This window comes from Notolepis coatsorum, assembly GCF_963971535.1.
Source record: "Notolepis coatsorum genome assembly, chromosome: 2".
NCBI classification, from domain to species: domain Eukaryota; kingdom Metazoa; phylum Chordata; class Actinopteri; order Aulopiformes; family Paralepididae; genus Notolepis; species Notolepis coatsorum.
In genome coordinates this window covers 160,173,889-160,187,772 of record NC_140166.1, presented here as the reverse complement: position 1 = coordinate 160,187,772, position 13,884 = coordinate 160,173,889, and the positions used below count along the sequence as shown (strand labels likewise).

Here is a 13,884-nt window from a genome sequence, read left to right as displayed (position 1 = left end):
AAATAAGGGGAAAAAATCATCCACATAGATCTTTGCTATCTCCAGAGGGGCCAAGCAGTGGCTTCCATTGGTACTCGCCTTTTCGCAGTGGTGGAAAGTATTTTTACTCAAGTACTGTAAAACTTTGAGGTAATTGTACTTTACTTGGGTGTTTTAATGAACTTAGTGAACTTTGTACTTTTACTCTACTTTTACTACATTTCCACTACATTTATCTGAACCGATCAGTTACTAGTTACTTTGAAGGAAAAGATTTAGTATAGAAAACATGGCAAAAATATATGATTCAAGCACTGGAATACACAAACACCCCATAGAATGCATACTTTTACTTTAGATACTTGAGGTACATTCAATATCGAATACTTCTCTACTTTCACTTAAGTCAAATTCTGAACTTTTACCAGAGTAGTGTACTATTCTATCTGAGTATTTCTACTTTTACTTGAATACATGTAAAAGTCTTTGTGAAACGTAGTTCTTATTTCAACCAGCTGTTTTCTTTGTTTCCCATACAAACGTTAACTTAAAGGGGAACTCCAACATTTTGGGAAATTAGCTTATTTAACATCTTCCCTGGAGTTAGACAAGAAGATACATACCTTTTTTGTCTCTGTGCGTGCATTTTAGCTTTGGGAATAGACGCTCCGTTAGCATAGCTTAGCTTCATCACTGGAAGTGAGGCAGGACAGTAGCCTTACAGTGCCTTACAGTGTATTGCAAGGTCTGACATTGACCAAATTTGATATGCATGACCTTGGCGGGCTCTAGGTCAACTCCTGAAAAAGGGGTCAATGTCAGACCTTGCAATCAAAAGTTAGGGGGCGCACTGAAATTATGGCAAGGGTTATTAGCCCCCTAACTTTTGATTGCAAAGTCTGACATTGATCTGACAGGGACTAAACACGTTTCGCAATTATGCCACATCAATGTGGAACGCCCTACCCAAAGCTGTAAAGGAATGTGAATCCCTACCCACATTCAAAACCGCTCTTAAAGAGCACCTACGGGAGGCTGCAATTCGAAACTGGCCACCGTAAATGTCCAAACACCCCACCCCCTCCTAATAGACAGTCTCCTCCCCACCGCATGTATATATTCTCTCCCCGCCGTATGTATATTTCTCTCCCACCCACCCACCCCCTCCAAATGTACAGTCTCCACCCCACCGTATGTATATTTCTCTCCCACCCACCCACCCCCTCTTAATGTACAGTCCCCTCCCCATCATATGTATATACTCTGTCAGGATCTATGGGTAACAGTACTGTATATTTGAATACCGTTTATGTCACAAATGTATCAGTACTAAATACCTGTATGTCCCTATGCCATAAATGTCATGTATGTTGTGTATGTCATAAATGTCAATATGAATTGAAAATGGGGGACCCTGATGTAAACAAGACAAACGTCTTTCTCTGGTCTGCATCCCCTTAACAATTGTGTGTATTGAGCCGTACTGTATTGTACCCATTCTGCAATCTGTTAAATAAAGTTTTCATTCATTCATTCATTCATTCATTCATTCATTCATTCATTCATTCATTCATTCATTCATTCATTCATTCATTCATTCATTCATTCATTCATTCATTCATTTATTCATTCATTCATTCATTCATCCAAAACGGAAACACAATTTCAGCGTTGCCAGTAGGACAACGCGTTATCCTGCCAAAACGGCGTTTCTTTTTAACTTGGACAGCAAACGTAATCATTCAGCAACAAAAATGTTGCTGTATTCACCAGTGTAACCATGGCCTAAGGCTGCTCCATAGACAATGAATGGGGCTCTGACTTTGTGAGGCCATAAAATGTGTGTGTGAGTTCTTACACCGTAGCGGGACGGGGTAACAAAGGAGCAGGGAGGGGGGGAGTGAGGAAGGGATGGAGGGAGGAAAGAGAGCAATGAATTGAGCTTATGAGTGACATACAATCGCAGCAGGTAGTTAAAATGACCATAGTACTATCTTATCTGGGTATTTGGAACTGTGTACCTCTGTGTAGCTGACGTTTAACTTTCATGTTTCCTCCACGCACCATGTGAAAACAGATCAGCTGACGCAGTAGCACCGCGCACGCTCCCGTGTCACCAACGCGTCTGTCGGCACAGCCGCCAAAGCTGATAATGAGACCTTGTGGCGTGTCGCTATTTATATTGGCCGTATCTATTTGGTTTCTAAAAAGGGTAGACATTTCTTCCTGTCATGAACGAGTTTGACTCTTAGTGTAAATATGTGCAGTAAATATACCTTCAATTTAAATGGCCAAATAAATTCTTAATGCCATGATTTAAAAGGTATGGGTGATCCAATCAACAGCAATGTTGCTGTTTCTTAACACAATGTGCGCCATAAATGAGTTAACTCGTTATTGGCCGCCATGCGTTGAGCGCCAACTCGTTTTTGGGATCGTTATTTAGTTTATTCGCTATATCTATTCATAATTCATAGCTGCAGCCTCTGGTATCCCCTTCAGAGCCTGTCTGAGCTGGCAGAGGGTCAACACCGCCCTCTATTGCCAGGCGGAGCTATTGCATCTCATTTAAAATGGGCTGTTGTGTTTTAGGAGGCGATCTGAGCCGGGCGGGCGCTCCGCTACGACGGTCATTTCATGTATGGACGAGGAGACATAATACTGATAATCTAGCGTTGATTTCAGGATGATTAGATCATCAGCCGAAAAATTACAACGTGATGACTGCAGTAAAATGCCTTTTTCTTGTCTTTTTCCTGGAATTACTGAAAAACACCCAAACCATACTCTATTCAAAACGGTATAAAACGGAAATGTACGGATGAAAAAACAATCTGTCTCGGGCATGTTGACTAGAAGCAACTCACTGAGACTCGACGGCGTTATTAGACCCATAGATATAATATAAGATATATTTTAAGCACTCGCAAATGTCACAGTCTAAAGCTATATCCATTGAATAAAGACCTGGCGATGAATGGGGTATCAGCGCCCCCTGCTGCTGGCAGTCAATGTGTTAAACAAAGACGACTAACTTAATTTATGTTACAGTATTGGCCTGATTATGAAACTATTTTTTTTCTTTTGTAAGATAGTATGGCCTATCTCAAGTTTTCAAGTTTTGTTTTATTTGTCACATATAAGGTACATTACAGAGAAATGCTTGGTTCTGTATGAGCCCCCTGAGATTCTGCTTTATACAGTGAAAAGTCAAAGAGTAAAAGACCAGAATGTGTCAGCAATACTTACCACAATGAATAAAACAAGGCTGGTATACATTGTTTAAATGAAACTGTCTTGTTTACATGCAATACAAATAAAATAAAATATTTAAATATAATAAAATTTTAATTAGACTGTGGCCTGCTGTGGTAGAACCATACCGTAGGTTATTTAAATAAGACCTCATTGATCACCACAATCTTAAAACTGGAATCATAACGCCTCGTCATTCATGACCTCGGTTAACTTGGCCTAGTTCCAACCCTCTGAAGTGACGGAAGAGCACGATGCTGAGCCTGTGGATCCTCCCTCATTAACATTACTGTCTCTTGAAGGCTGTAGCTCCGTATTTCATCTAGCGAGAAGCCAGTGAACACTGGCTTTCATCTAACAATTTACCGCTCAGCAAAACAAAATCTTATACTGTGATTTTTGGTACAAGACGGAACCTTAAAAGGAACACGCCAACTTTTTGGGAAATTAGCTCATTTGCCATCTACCCTGGAGTTAGACAAGCAGATACATACCCTTTTCCTCTCTGTGCATGCATTAGGCTTAGGGAACAGCAGCACTGTTAGCCTAGCTTAGCGTCATTCACTGGAAGTAGGTGTGCCAGTGTAGCCTAGTTCCCAGCAGTCACAAAATACACTCCAAATACAACTCCAAAACCTTCCTGTAAACATGTTGTTACCACGTGGAGAAATAATTAAAAAGAAAATTGACATTTTCGTTTTCTAAGTAGATATATACTACTTTTGGCCGAGTCACTGCTGCCTGGGCACAATGATTTCATCACCTCAAAAGTCCTGTTGTTGTTTTTTGAAAATAGGGGGTTTTGAGGTGATGAAATCACTGCGCCCAGTTGTATTTGGAGTGTATTTCGTGACTGTTTGGAACTAGGCTACACTGGCACACCTACTTCCAGTGAATTACGCTAAGCTAGGCTAACGGTGCGACTGTTCCCTAACTTTGTAGCAATATTTAGCTGCTTTCCCAGTAAGTTAGTAGGAGGTTTGGTATCAATGGATTCCTTGCGATCTCAGATTCCGTATGTTGAAAATTGAATTGACCTCTTGAGGTGTACCATCTTGTTTTCGATGGGGTACAACATATGGTATCCTCGTTCCACATGGCTGACTGAATCTTTATATGATGGTATCCTCGTCTCCGCATGGCTGATTGAGTCTTTATAAGATGATGCTATCCTTGTTCCTCATGTCTGATTGTTGTTGTTGTTGTCTGTTGATTATGTTGTTGGACCCCCTTGAAAACGAGATGGTACACCTCAAGAGGTCAATACAATTTTCAACATACGGCATCTGAGATCGCAAGGAATCCATTGATACCAAACTTCCTACTAACTTACTGGGAAAACAGCTAAATATCGCTACAAAGTTGACATTCCTTTCCTGTGACACCTCCAACCGGTGTAACTTGCAGCAAAAAAACAAACACTGTCATATATTTAGGCTAATACAGTAGATTCTAGGCCTGTCTGATACTGATAGTCGACTACCCCCCAAATGCAAAAAAAATTTAAATAAAAGTATATATATATTTTTGGGGATCATTGGGGTGCTTAATGTCTGAACGAGTCGGCTGAAGGCTTCTTCTTGTTCATTAGACAGGTGAAATCCTCTTTCAGTGCCTCTGTGGCCGTTTTCTTAGCCTCGCTAGTACAGTATGCGCACCATTAGCGTTAGCCACGCTTCTAGGCTTCTTTGCTTTTGGAAGGAATTAAAGAAAATATATATATATATTTTTTTTGCATTCTACTATGAGGTTGGCAGTCGACTACGGCTCCTTTCGATCAATTAGTCGACTATTCGACTAGTCGAGTTCAGCCCTAGTAGATACCCTGTTATACATTTTGATAGTTCACTTACTGTATGTCATTGGTCTTTCTGTTTCTCCTTCAGACACAAGCCCTCCACCTTCAGCTCCCTTTGACCATCGCATCGTGACTCCCAAACCCCACTCGGTAGCCTCCTTCTACACCATCAACAGAGACGAGGTCCTGGGGGGGTGAGTTAGCGGGAAACAGGGAATAAATCCTTTTAACTGTGTTTTAGCTCTGGGAGTCTCCAGGGAGAGTCTGTTTCAAATGTTGTTTTATTGTATTGAAGATCAAACAAGGCATTCATTGGAATAAACATGCTTAATTTTATTTTTTCCTAATCAAAACCTCCTCACTCCATGTCCTGTGACCAAAACATGAACAAAGTGACTGATATAACCCCCCCCCCCCACCTTGTGAAAAAGACACACACACACACACACACACACACACACACACACACACACACACACACACACACACACACACACACACACACACAACACACACGCACACGCACGCGCACACGCACACGCACACACACACACACACACACACACACACACACACACACACACACACACACACACACACACACACACACACACACACACACACACACAGTATAGTGAACTGAGTCTGCTCTAATGAAATAAGAGGGAATCTCACACCCTGTAAAGGGCAGGGTGAAGGGAGGGGAGGGGAGGGGAGGTGTGTGTGTGTGTGTGTGTGTGCTCTTTTCTTTACCCCCCCATAAGGCCAGATTCTTAGAAGACCCCGGGGGTTACGTAACAGCAGGCCTCTCTGATGCAGTAGACCCCCGTGTTAAATCCTGCCTCTCGAACCAGGGATTACCTCTCGGCACACACAGTACATCTTTCAAATAACTGACATAATGACACAGTGCATATTACTCTATTACTGAGAGAGCTCAATGTGTGTGTGTGTGTGTGTGTGTGTGTGTGTTTCTGTGTGTGTTTCTGTATACATGCATTTGTATGTGGGGATTAAATCAATTTTTAGCATCTCTAGACTAGTCGCCTGTTAAGTTTTAGAGTTGACTTAAGATGTCACTGATAACTTAAGGACTAAGGTATGCCCCCCATATATGAAGTATGACATATAGATATTGTATGACTCCATACAATACTGTGTGCCATTATTGTTTATGTGAGTAGCCGTGACTACCACTGTGCCCACAGGGAGGCGCTGTTGTGCTGGGTATTGTTACATAATTGTGATGTCACTGCCTGGGTAGTATAAGAGAGGCAGCGACACACCCTTACCTTTTTTTCCTGCGGTCGTTTAGTACTTTGTTTACGTTTTCTGAGGAGAACGTGTTCTGTTTTACTGGTGGTCATCTGCAGGCAGATTAAAGCTGACTGGACCTTTACTGTGAGGGCCCTTTGGCTGTCAGTTTCAGGATACATTTAAAGATCTTGATCTAAGGTCGCATTCACACCAGAGCTGTTTGGTCCGCTTTAAACGCACCAGAGTTCGTTTCCTCGGATAGACCGCTTGGTTTGGGTGGTGTGAAAGCTCATTCGAACTCTGGTGCGGACCAAAAAAGTTAACTCTGGTCCGTCTGAAAACGTAGGTTTTGGTTAGCTTCCAAGTGAACCCTGGTGCGCTACGTTTGTGGTGTGAATGCTCATCGGTCCAAACGTAAGACCAAATATAGGAAGTGACCTGATAAACTGTGCATCTTGGGTAGAAGGAAACAAAACAAACACTACATATATATCCAATAGACGAGCGCCCTTTTTGATCGCGTGACATTGTTCAGAAAGTTTGGTTTACTTGACAAATTGCAGTGTGAAAGCAAACCGAACCAAATGAAGAATGCAACAATGTTGCAACTTCACCCCCGAATCGCACATAGTCCACCAAACTATATGTGAAAGCGACCTTAAGCAACTGAGTTGCTTCTGGAAGTTCCAAAATCTAGGCACAAATCTAAAAAGGTGACAGAATGAATGAATGAATGAATGAAAACTTTATTAACAGATTGCAGAATGGGTACAGTACAGTACAGCTCAATACATACAATTGTTAAGGGGATGCAGACCAGAGAAAGACTTTCGTCTTGTTTACATCAGGGTCCCCCATTTTCAATTCATCGTAACATATATGACATACATGACATACAGATAGACAGTACTGCTCCATCTATACATTTATGACATACCAGATTTGCAATTACAGTACTGTTTGTGATACAAAAAGAGTCCAGAAAGAAAAGAGTATATACATTAGGCGTGGAAACTGTACATTGGATTGGGTAGGTGGGGGTGGGGGGGGACTGTACATTGGAGGTGGTTGGGTGGGTGGGGTGGGGGGGGTTGGTTAGGAGTGGGGGGGGGGGGGGGTTGGGTAGGAGTGGGGGGGGGGGGGGGGTTGGGTAGGAGGGGTGGGTGGGTGGGGGACACTGTACAACTGTACAAACAACACTGTACATTGGATTATTGACAAGACCATACTTGGTAATTTACTGTACATTGGAGGGGGTTGTGTTCGGACATTTACAGGGGCCAGTTTCGAGTTGCAGTCTCCCTTAGGTGTTTTTTGAGAGTGTTTTTGAAAGTGGGTAGTGATTCACATTCCTTTACAGCTTTGGGTAGGGCGTTCCACATTGATGTGGCATAATTGCGAAACGTGTTTAGTCCCTTGTTTGAGCCGAATCTGGGTTTAACATGATTTGTGGAGCTCCCTCTGGTGTTGTGATCGTGGTATTCACTGACCTTTGGGAAGTATTTTGTCATGTACATGGGTACCTTGGTCGTGTAGTGTATCTTGTAGACCAGGCCCATTGCAAGTTGCTGTACTCTGTCGTCTACTCTAAGCCATCCTAGGTTGTCAAAGTGGGCAGGGGTGAGGTGGGTTCTAGGAGTAAGGTCAAGCAGTAGTCTGACCAGTTTGTTTTGAGATGTTTGTAATTTTGTTTTTAGCGCCTTTGAGGTGCTTTGGTACCATGAGGTGCAAGCATAGTCGTAGTACCCTTGAATGAGTGCTCCTGCTAGAGTCTTCAGGGTATTCTTGTTTACCAGTGAGGAGATCCGGTACAAGAATCGAGTTCGTTGGTTGACTTTTTTTATTACATTGGATGCCATTTTGTCACAGGAAAGATTTGCCTCTAGGATGGAACCCAGGTAGGTAATATCTTCTTTCCTTCTTTCCACTGTAACTGAGAAGCCGTCGGTCTTGCTGAGTTTGTTATTTGAACCGAAGAGAATGGACTCTGTTTTGCCCATGTGTAATGATAGTTTGTTATCAGCGAGCCATATGCAGATTTTGCCTAGTTCTGAGCTGAGGGTTTTTTCAACCTGTAACTTGTTCTTGTCAGAGACCAGCAGGGCTGAGTCGTCCGCAAACAGGAACAAGCCTTTGGGGTGGCTGCCCCCAAGCTGTGGAACAGTTTACCGTTACATGATTAGATCTGCCACAACCCTAGCGGTTTTCCTAGCGAAGTCTCTTTTTTTAAGAATCACCTCTTCTCACTACACAGTAAATTTCGCACAGTACATTTTACTCAAATTGAGTACATTTTACTCAAACTGAGTAAAATTGTATTCAGTTTCAGTAAAATGTACTCAGTTTGAGTAAAATGTACGCTGCGCAAATTTACTGTGTGGCTTTTCATTCAATTTGTGTAAATTGTGCATCTTGTTTTGTATTGTATTTGTATTGTATTTACAGTACTTTTGTACTTTCTAATGTGCAGAACTTTGGTCAACCTCGGTTGTTTTTTAAATGTGCTATATAAATAAATTTGACCTTTACCTTGACCTTGACCTATAGGCTGCGCACTGCCTGAGGAACTCATGTCAACAAAATCTATATTATCTTTTAGATTGCACATAGAAAAACCCACTTTTGTAGACAGGCCATTTTATTATAATTGGTTATTATTACTGTTGTTTGTTGTTACTCTACCTTTTTTTCCTCTTTTCCTCTTTACAATTAATACATTTTTCTTCTGGGATTTGTATCACTTTATTCATTAATTTGTTTTTGTAAAGCTTTTTGCAACAACGTTTTTCATTATTATTATTATTATTATTATTATTAAAAGGTAATTTCAAGAATGTGTTGATGGTGTGTCTCACAGGTGTCTTGCCTCATCCACTCACAGGGACTAACCGATGTCCCCTTTGTCTCCACAGGGGACGTTTTGGACAAGTCTACAAGTGTGCAGAGAACTCCTCTGGTCTGGTGTTGGCTGCAAAAGTCATCAGAGCCAGGACTCAGAAAGAGAAGGTAGTGATCCGTCATGAACCTGATACCTGCTGCTCACGCATGCTCTGCATTGGCACAATACTAAACCCCTCCATCGCAAATCTCCAGACAGATGACTATACGTTATCGTCGCTAAACACAGTAAAGAATAAGATAACATTTAAAAGTAATGCTCTAAAAATAGATCCAGTTTAACCACCTAATCCCCTGCACGTGTGGCAATTTGTCAATCCCATCATTGTGTCCCTCATCCCTCTACCTATTGGTCAGCAGAGTCTGATAAGAGACGTGATAGAGCGTAGCTCAGTGGCTACGTTTATCATTTCAGATATTCATAGAGCTCATTGCCAACCCAAAGCTATGCAGAAGCGTGGCTTAATCCTCGGCAGGGCTCTCTTGTTGCCGTGACGATACTGCACTTGACAGCTGACTGCCTGACTGCTGCTTGTCTACATCACTGATTGGCTTTCTTTCTACCTCTCTGTCTCTCTTTCTACCTATCTGCCTACCAGTCTGTTTATCTGTCTCTCTACCTATCTGCCTACCAGTCTGTTTATCTGTCTCTCTACCTATCTGTCTACCAGTCTGTTTATCTGTCTCTCTACCTATCTGTCTACCAGTCTGTTTATGTCTCTCTACCTATCTGTCTACCAGTCTGTTTATCTGTCTCTCTACCTATCTGCATACCAGTCTGTTTATCTGTCTCTCTACCTATCTGCCTACCAGTCTGCTTATATGTCTCTCTATCTGCCTACCAGTCTGTTTATCTGTCTCTCTACCTATCTGCCTACCAGTCTGTTTATCTGTCTCTCTACCTATCTGTCTACCAGTCTGTTTATCTGTCTCTCTACCTATCTTCCTACCAGTCTGTTTATCTGTCTCTCTACCTATCTGCCTACCAGTCTGTTTATCTGTCTCTCTACCTATCTGCCTACCAGTCTCTTTATCTGTCTCTCTACCTATCTACCTACCAGTCTGTTATAATAATAATAATAATAATAATAATAATAATAATAATAATAATGGATTGGATTTATATAGCGCTCTTCGTGACACCCCAGTGACCCCAGAGCGCTTACAGAGTCCATTATTCGTTCATACACAGTCATACCGGTGGTGGTAAGCTGCAATTGCAGCCAGAGCTGCCCTGAGGCAGACTCACGGAAGCGTGGCGAATAATCATCGCCTACGGCCCCTCCGACCACCACCAACATTCATTCACATGCATACACATTCATATGAGGCAAGTAGGTTAAGTGTCTTGCCCATGGACACAACGGCAGTGGGATGGACATGGGCTTGAGCGGGATTCGAACCACCAACCCTTCGATCATTGGACCAACCGCTCTACCCCTGAGCCACGCCGCCCCTGTCTCTCTACCTATCTGCCTACCAGTCTGTTTATCTGTCTCTCTACCTATCTGCCTACCTGTCTGTTTATCTGTCTCTCTACCTATCTTCCTACCAGTCTGTTTATCTGTCTCTCTACCTATCTGCCTACCAGTCTGTTTATCTGTCTCTTTATCTGCCTACCAGTCTGTTTATCTCTCTCTCTACCTATCTGCCTACCAGTCTGTTTATCTGTCTCTCTACCTATCTGCCTACCAGTCTGTTTATCTGTCTCTCTACCTATCTGTCTACCAGTCTGTTTATCTGTCTCTCTACCTATCTGCCTACCAGTCTGTTTATCTGTCTCTCTACCTATCTGTCTACCAGTCTGTTTATCTGTTTCTCTACCCATCTGTCTACCAGTCTGTTTATCTGTCTCTCTACCTATCTGTCTACCAGTCTGTTTATCTGTCTCTCTACCCATCTGTCTACCAGTCTGTTTATCTGTCTCTCTACCTATCTGTCTACCAGTCTGTGTATTTATCTTTCTAATGTCTGTCTTTCTAGGTGACTGTCTGCAACCCCCTTCTTCTTTCTGTTCACTTCTTTGTCCGTCTGTTGTTCTGTCTTATCCATCAACCATTCTGTCTGTCTGCCAGCCTGGCTGTCTCTCTTTCTGTCCACCTCTCTATTTAGTATAAACCATTCTGTCTGTCTGCCAGCCTGGCTGTCTCTCTTTCTGTCCACCTCTCTATCTAGTATCAACCATTCTGTCTGTCTGCCAGCCTGGCTGTCTCTCTTTCTGTCCACCTCTCTATCTATCAACCATTCTGTCTGTCTGCCAGCCTGGCTGTCTCTCTTTCTGTCCACCTCTCTATCTAGTATCAACCATTCTGTCTGTCTGCCAGCCTGGCTGTCTCTCTTTCTGTCCACCTCTCTATCTATCAACCATTCTGTCTGTCTGCCAGCCTGGCTGTCTCTCTTTCTGTCCACCTCTCTATCTATCTATCATTCTGTCTATCTCTCTGGCCGGTGGGCTGTCCATTTGCCTGTTTGCATCTTATCTGTCTACGTGCTTGACCACTGACCTGTCTGTCTGCATACCTAACTTTCCTCCTCTCTGTCTGTGAGCCTATACCTTTCTGCCCATGGTTGGCTGACCTCTGTCCTTTAGCTTTTGTATATGTGCCTGTGTCCATGGACCTGTCTGACTGCCCACCTCTCTGTCTGCCTCTCTGTCTGACATTCTGTCCACATTTCTGGCCGTCCTGTCTACGTCTCTGTGTCCATCGACATGTCTGTTGGTCTTGTCGTACCCTGACGTGTGTGTTATGACTAGGGATGTTTGATATTGGCTTTTTTACCGATATCCGATATACCGATATTGTCCAACTCTTAATTCCCGATACCGGTATCAACCGATACCGATATATGCAGGGTATATGCAGGGTTCCCCCCCCCCCCCCCCCCCCCCCAAAATGAATTATCTCAGGTAATTAACATATCTCTTGTCGTGGAATTAACACAACATTATGCATACTTTTGACAATAAATAAAATAAGAATTTGTTCTTACTTGCTTGCCTGGGTAAATAAAGGTTAAATGAATGTAAAAAAAAATATATATATAAAAAAATATATATATATTTTTTTTAACCGATACCGATAATTTTCGATATTACATTTTAATGTCAATATCGGACATCCCTAGTTATGACCTGTGTGTCCCTCACAGGAGGTGGTGAAGAATGAGATCCAGGTGATGAACCAGCTGAGCCACGCCAACCTCATCCAACTGTACGCTGCCTACGAGTCCCGGCATGACATCATCCTGGTCATGGAGTAGTGAGTTCTTAAGTACCGCGTGTCTCTGTGTCCGTGTGTGCACATGTGTGTAGGGCAGGTCATCAATGCTGAAAGCTGTCTCTGAGTGTATTGAAATTCTTTATTGGGAAAACCACATTGAGATACAGTATCTCGTTTTCGAGAGGGTCCCACATTTTGTGCAATGTAATACAGAATCAGACCACATAACACACAAGAACAAAATAAATAAAGAACACATACAAAAACACAATAGAACAAGTACACATTATAGGAGGACATGTCTCTAATTATAAGGATATGTCTCTCAATCTCCATCATAATAGGCCTACTCAACGGCAGCCACATGATTGTGAGTGTGATTATGTTCTTTAAAATGTGTAAATAAATAACTAAGGTTAAGTAGTACTCTGATGTACTAGTAATGTGACTTTAAACATGCTTATAGATAACATTCAGCCACTAGATGTCGCACTAGAGCACCAGCATGTAATTGATCCAATCAGGTGCATTCCACTTGGGGAAATGGGAAGTAGGGAGGGGACAGCATGTAAACAACAACATACATTTTGGACCCGCAAACCTTTTTTAAATGATAAATTATACATTTTGGGGGGAAAACAATACTTTTATTCCACACCTTTCTAAAAGCTCTGTCGATGTAATTATTATTAGTGTGGGTGACCTGGCGAAGCCAGGTTGCAACCCACACTATACATATCCATACTCTTTTTATTATTATTCTTTATTCCACCGATTTTGACAACACACTCGTGCCAGAGCGTTCGCGCCCCATACACGTGAAAGGTATCAAAACGACCGGCTTGCTCCAACTCGATGTGCTATTCGAACTCGTAAAGTTTCACCGCACCGTCTGGCTACGAATCGACTTTAAACGGTAAAATTTCGGAAATACAGTGCAATTTAGAGTTTCAAACACTTTGCAACACGTAAGCGTTCGCGCACCATACACGTGAAAGGTATCAAAACGAGCGGCTTGCTTATGGCAACTGCGGTCTTCGAACCCGTAAAAGTTTCACCGCACCGTCTGGCTACGAATCGACTTTAAACGGTAAAATTTCGGTCCCATTGGGAATGCATTGCATTTTAGAGTGTAGCAGCTGAAATAATCTTTTTCCCCCTACCTTGGGTGAATTGCGAGTGTGATCTCAATTTTGGACGTAGAAATAAAACAAACACATCAAAACGATGACACGGCTGTCATCCCGCTCACAAAAGAAAAATAAATGGAATTGGACATTTCTATCTCAACTGACGACCATTTGTTTGAAGGTTCTCCTCCCCATTGACCGCCATGCAATCGCCCTCTAGAAATCAATTTTTTTTTAGCCTTCTGTTCCGATCGCCGAAGGAGTGCCACAATATCGCACGAATGCCACAATCTCGCGCACAACCCTTCGCCTACTCGTTGTAGTGCTCTTGTGCGAGTCTCAGCGC

General features: G+C 42.5%; 1 protein-coding gene across 1 annotated transcript in view; it reads left to right on the top strand.

The window, feature by feature from the left end:
- The window catches only part of mylk4b (myosin light chain kinase family, member 4b), a gene marked incomplete at both ends in the record, with an annotated part of 40,672 nt that overhangs the window by 15,998 nt on the left and 10,790 nt on the right, over positions 1 to 13,884 (top strand). The window contains 3 exons of the mRNA XM_084308363.1: positions 5,121 to 5,226; positions 9,202 to 9,295; positions 12,338 to 12,447. Coding sequence (XP_084164489.1) covers positions 5,121 to 5,226; positions 9,202 to 9,295; positions 12,338 to 12,447 — 310 coding nt within the window. The remainder of the gene's footprint in view (positions 1 to 5,120; positions 5,227 to 9,201; positions 9,296 to 12,337; positions 12,448 to 13,884) is intronic.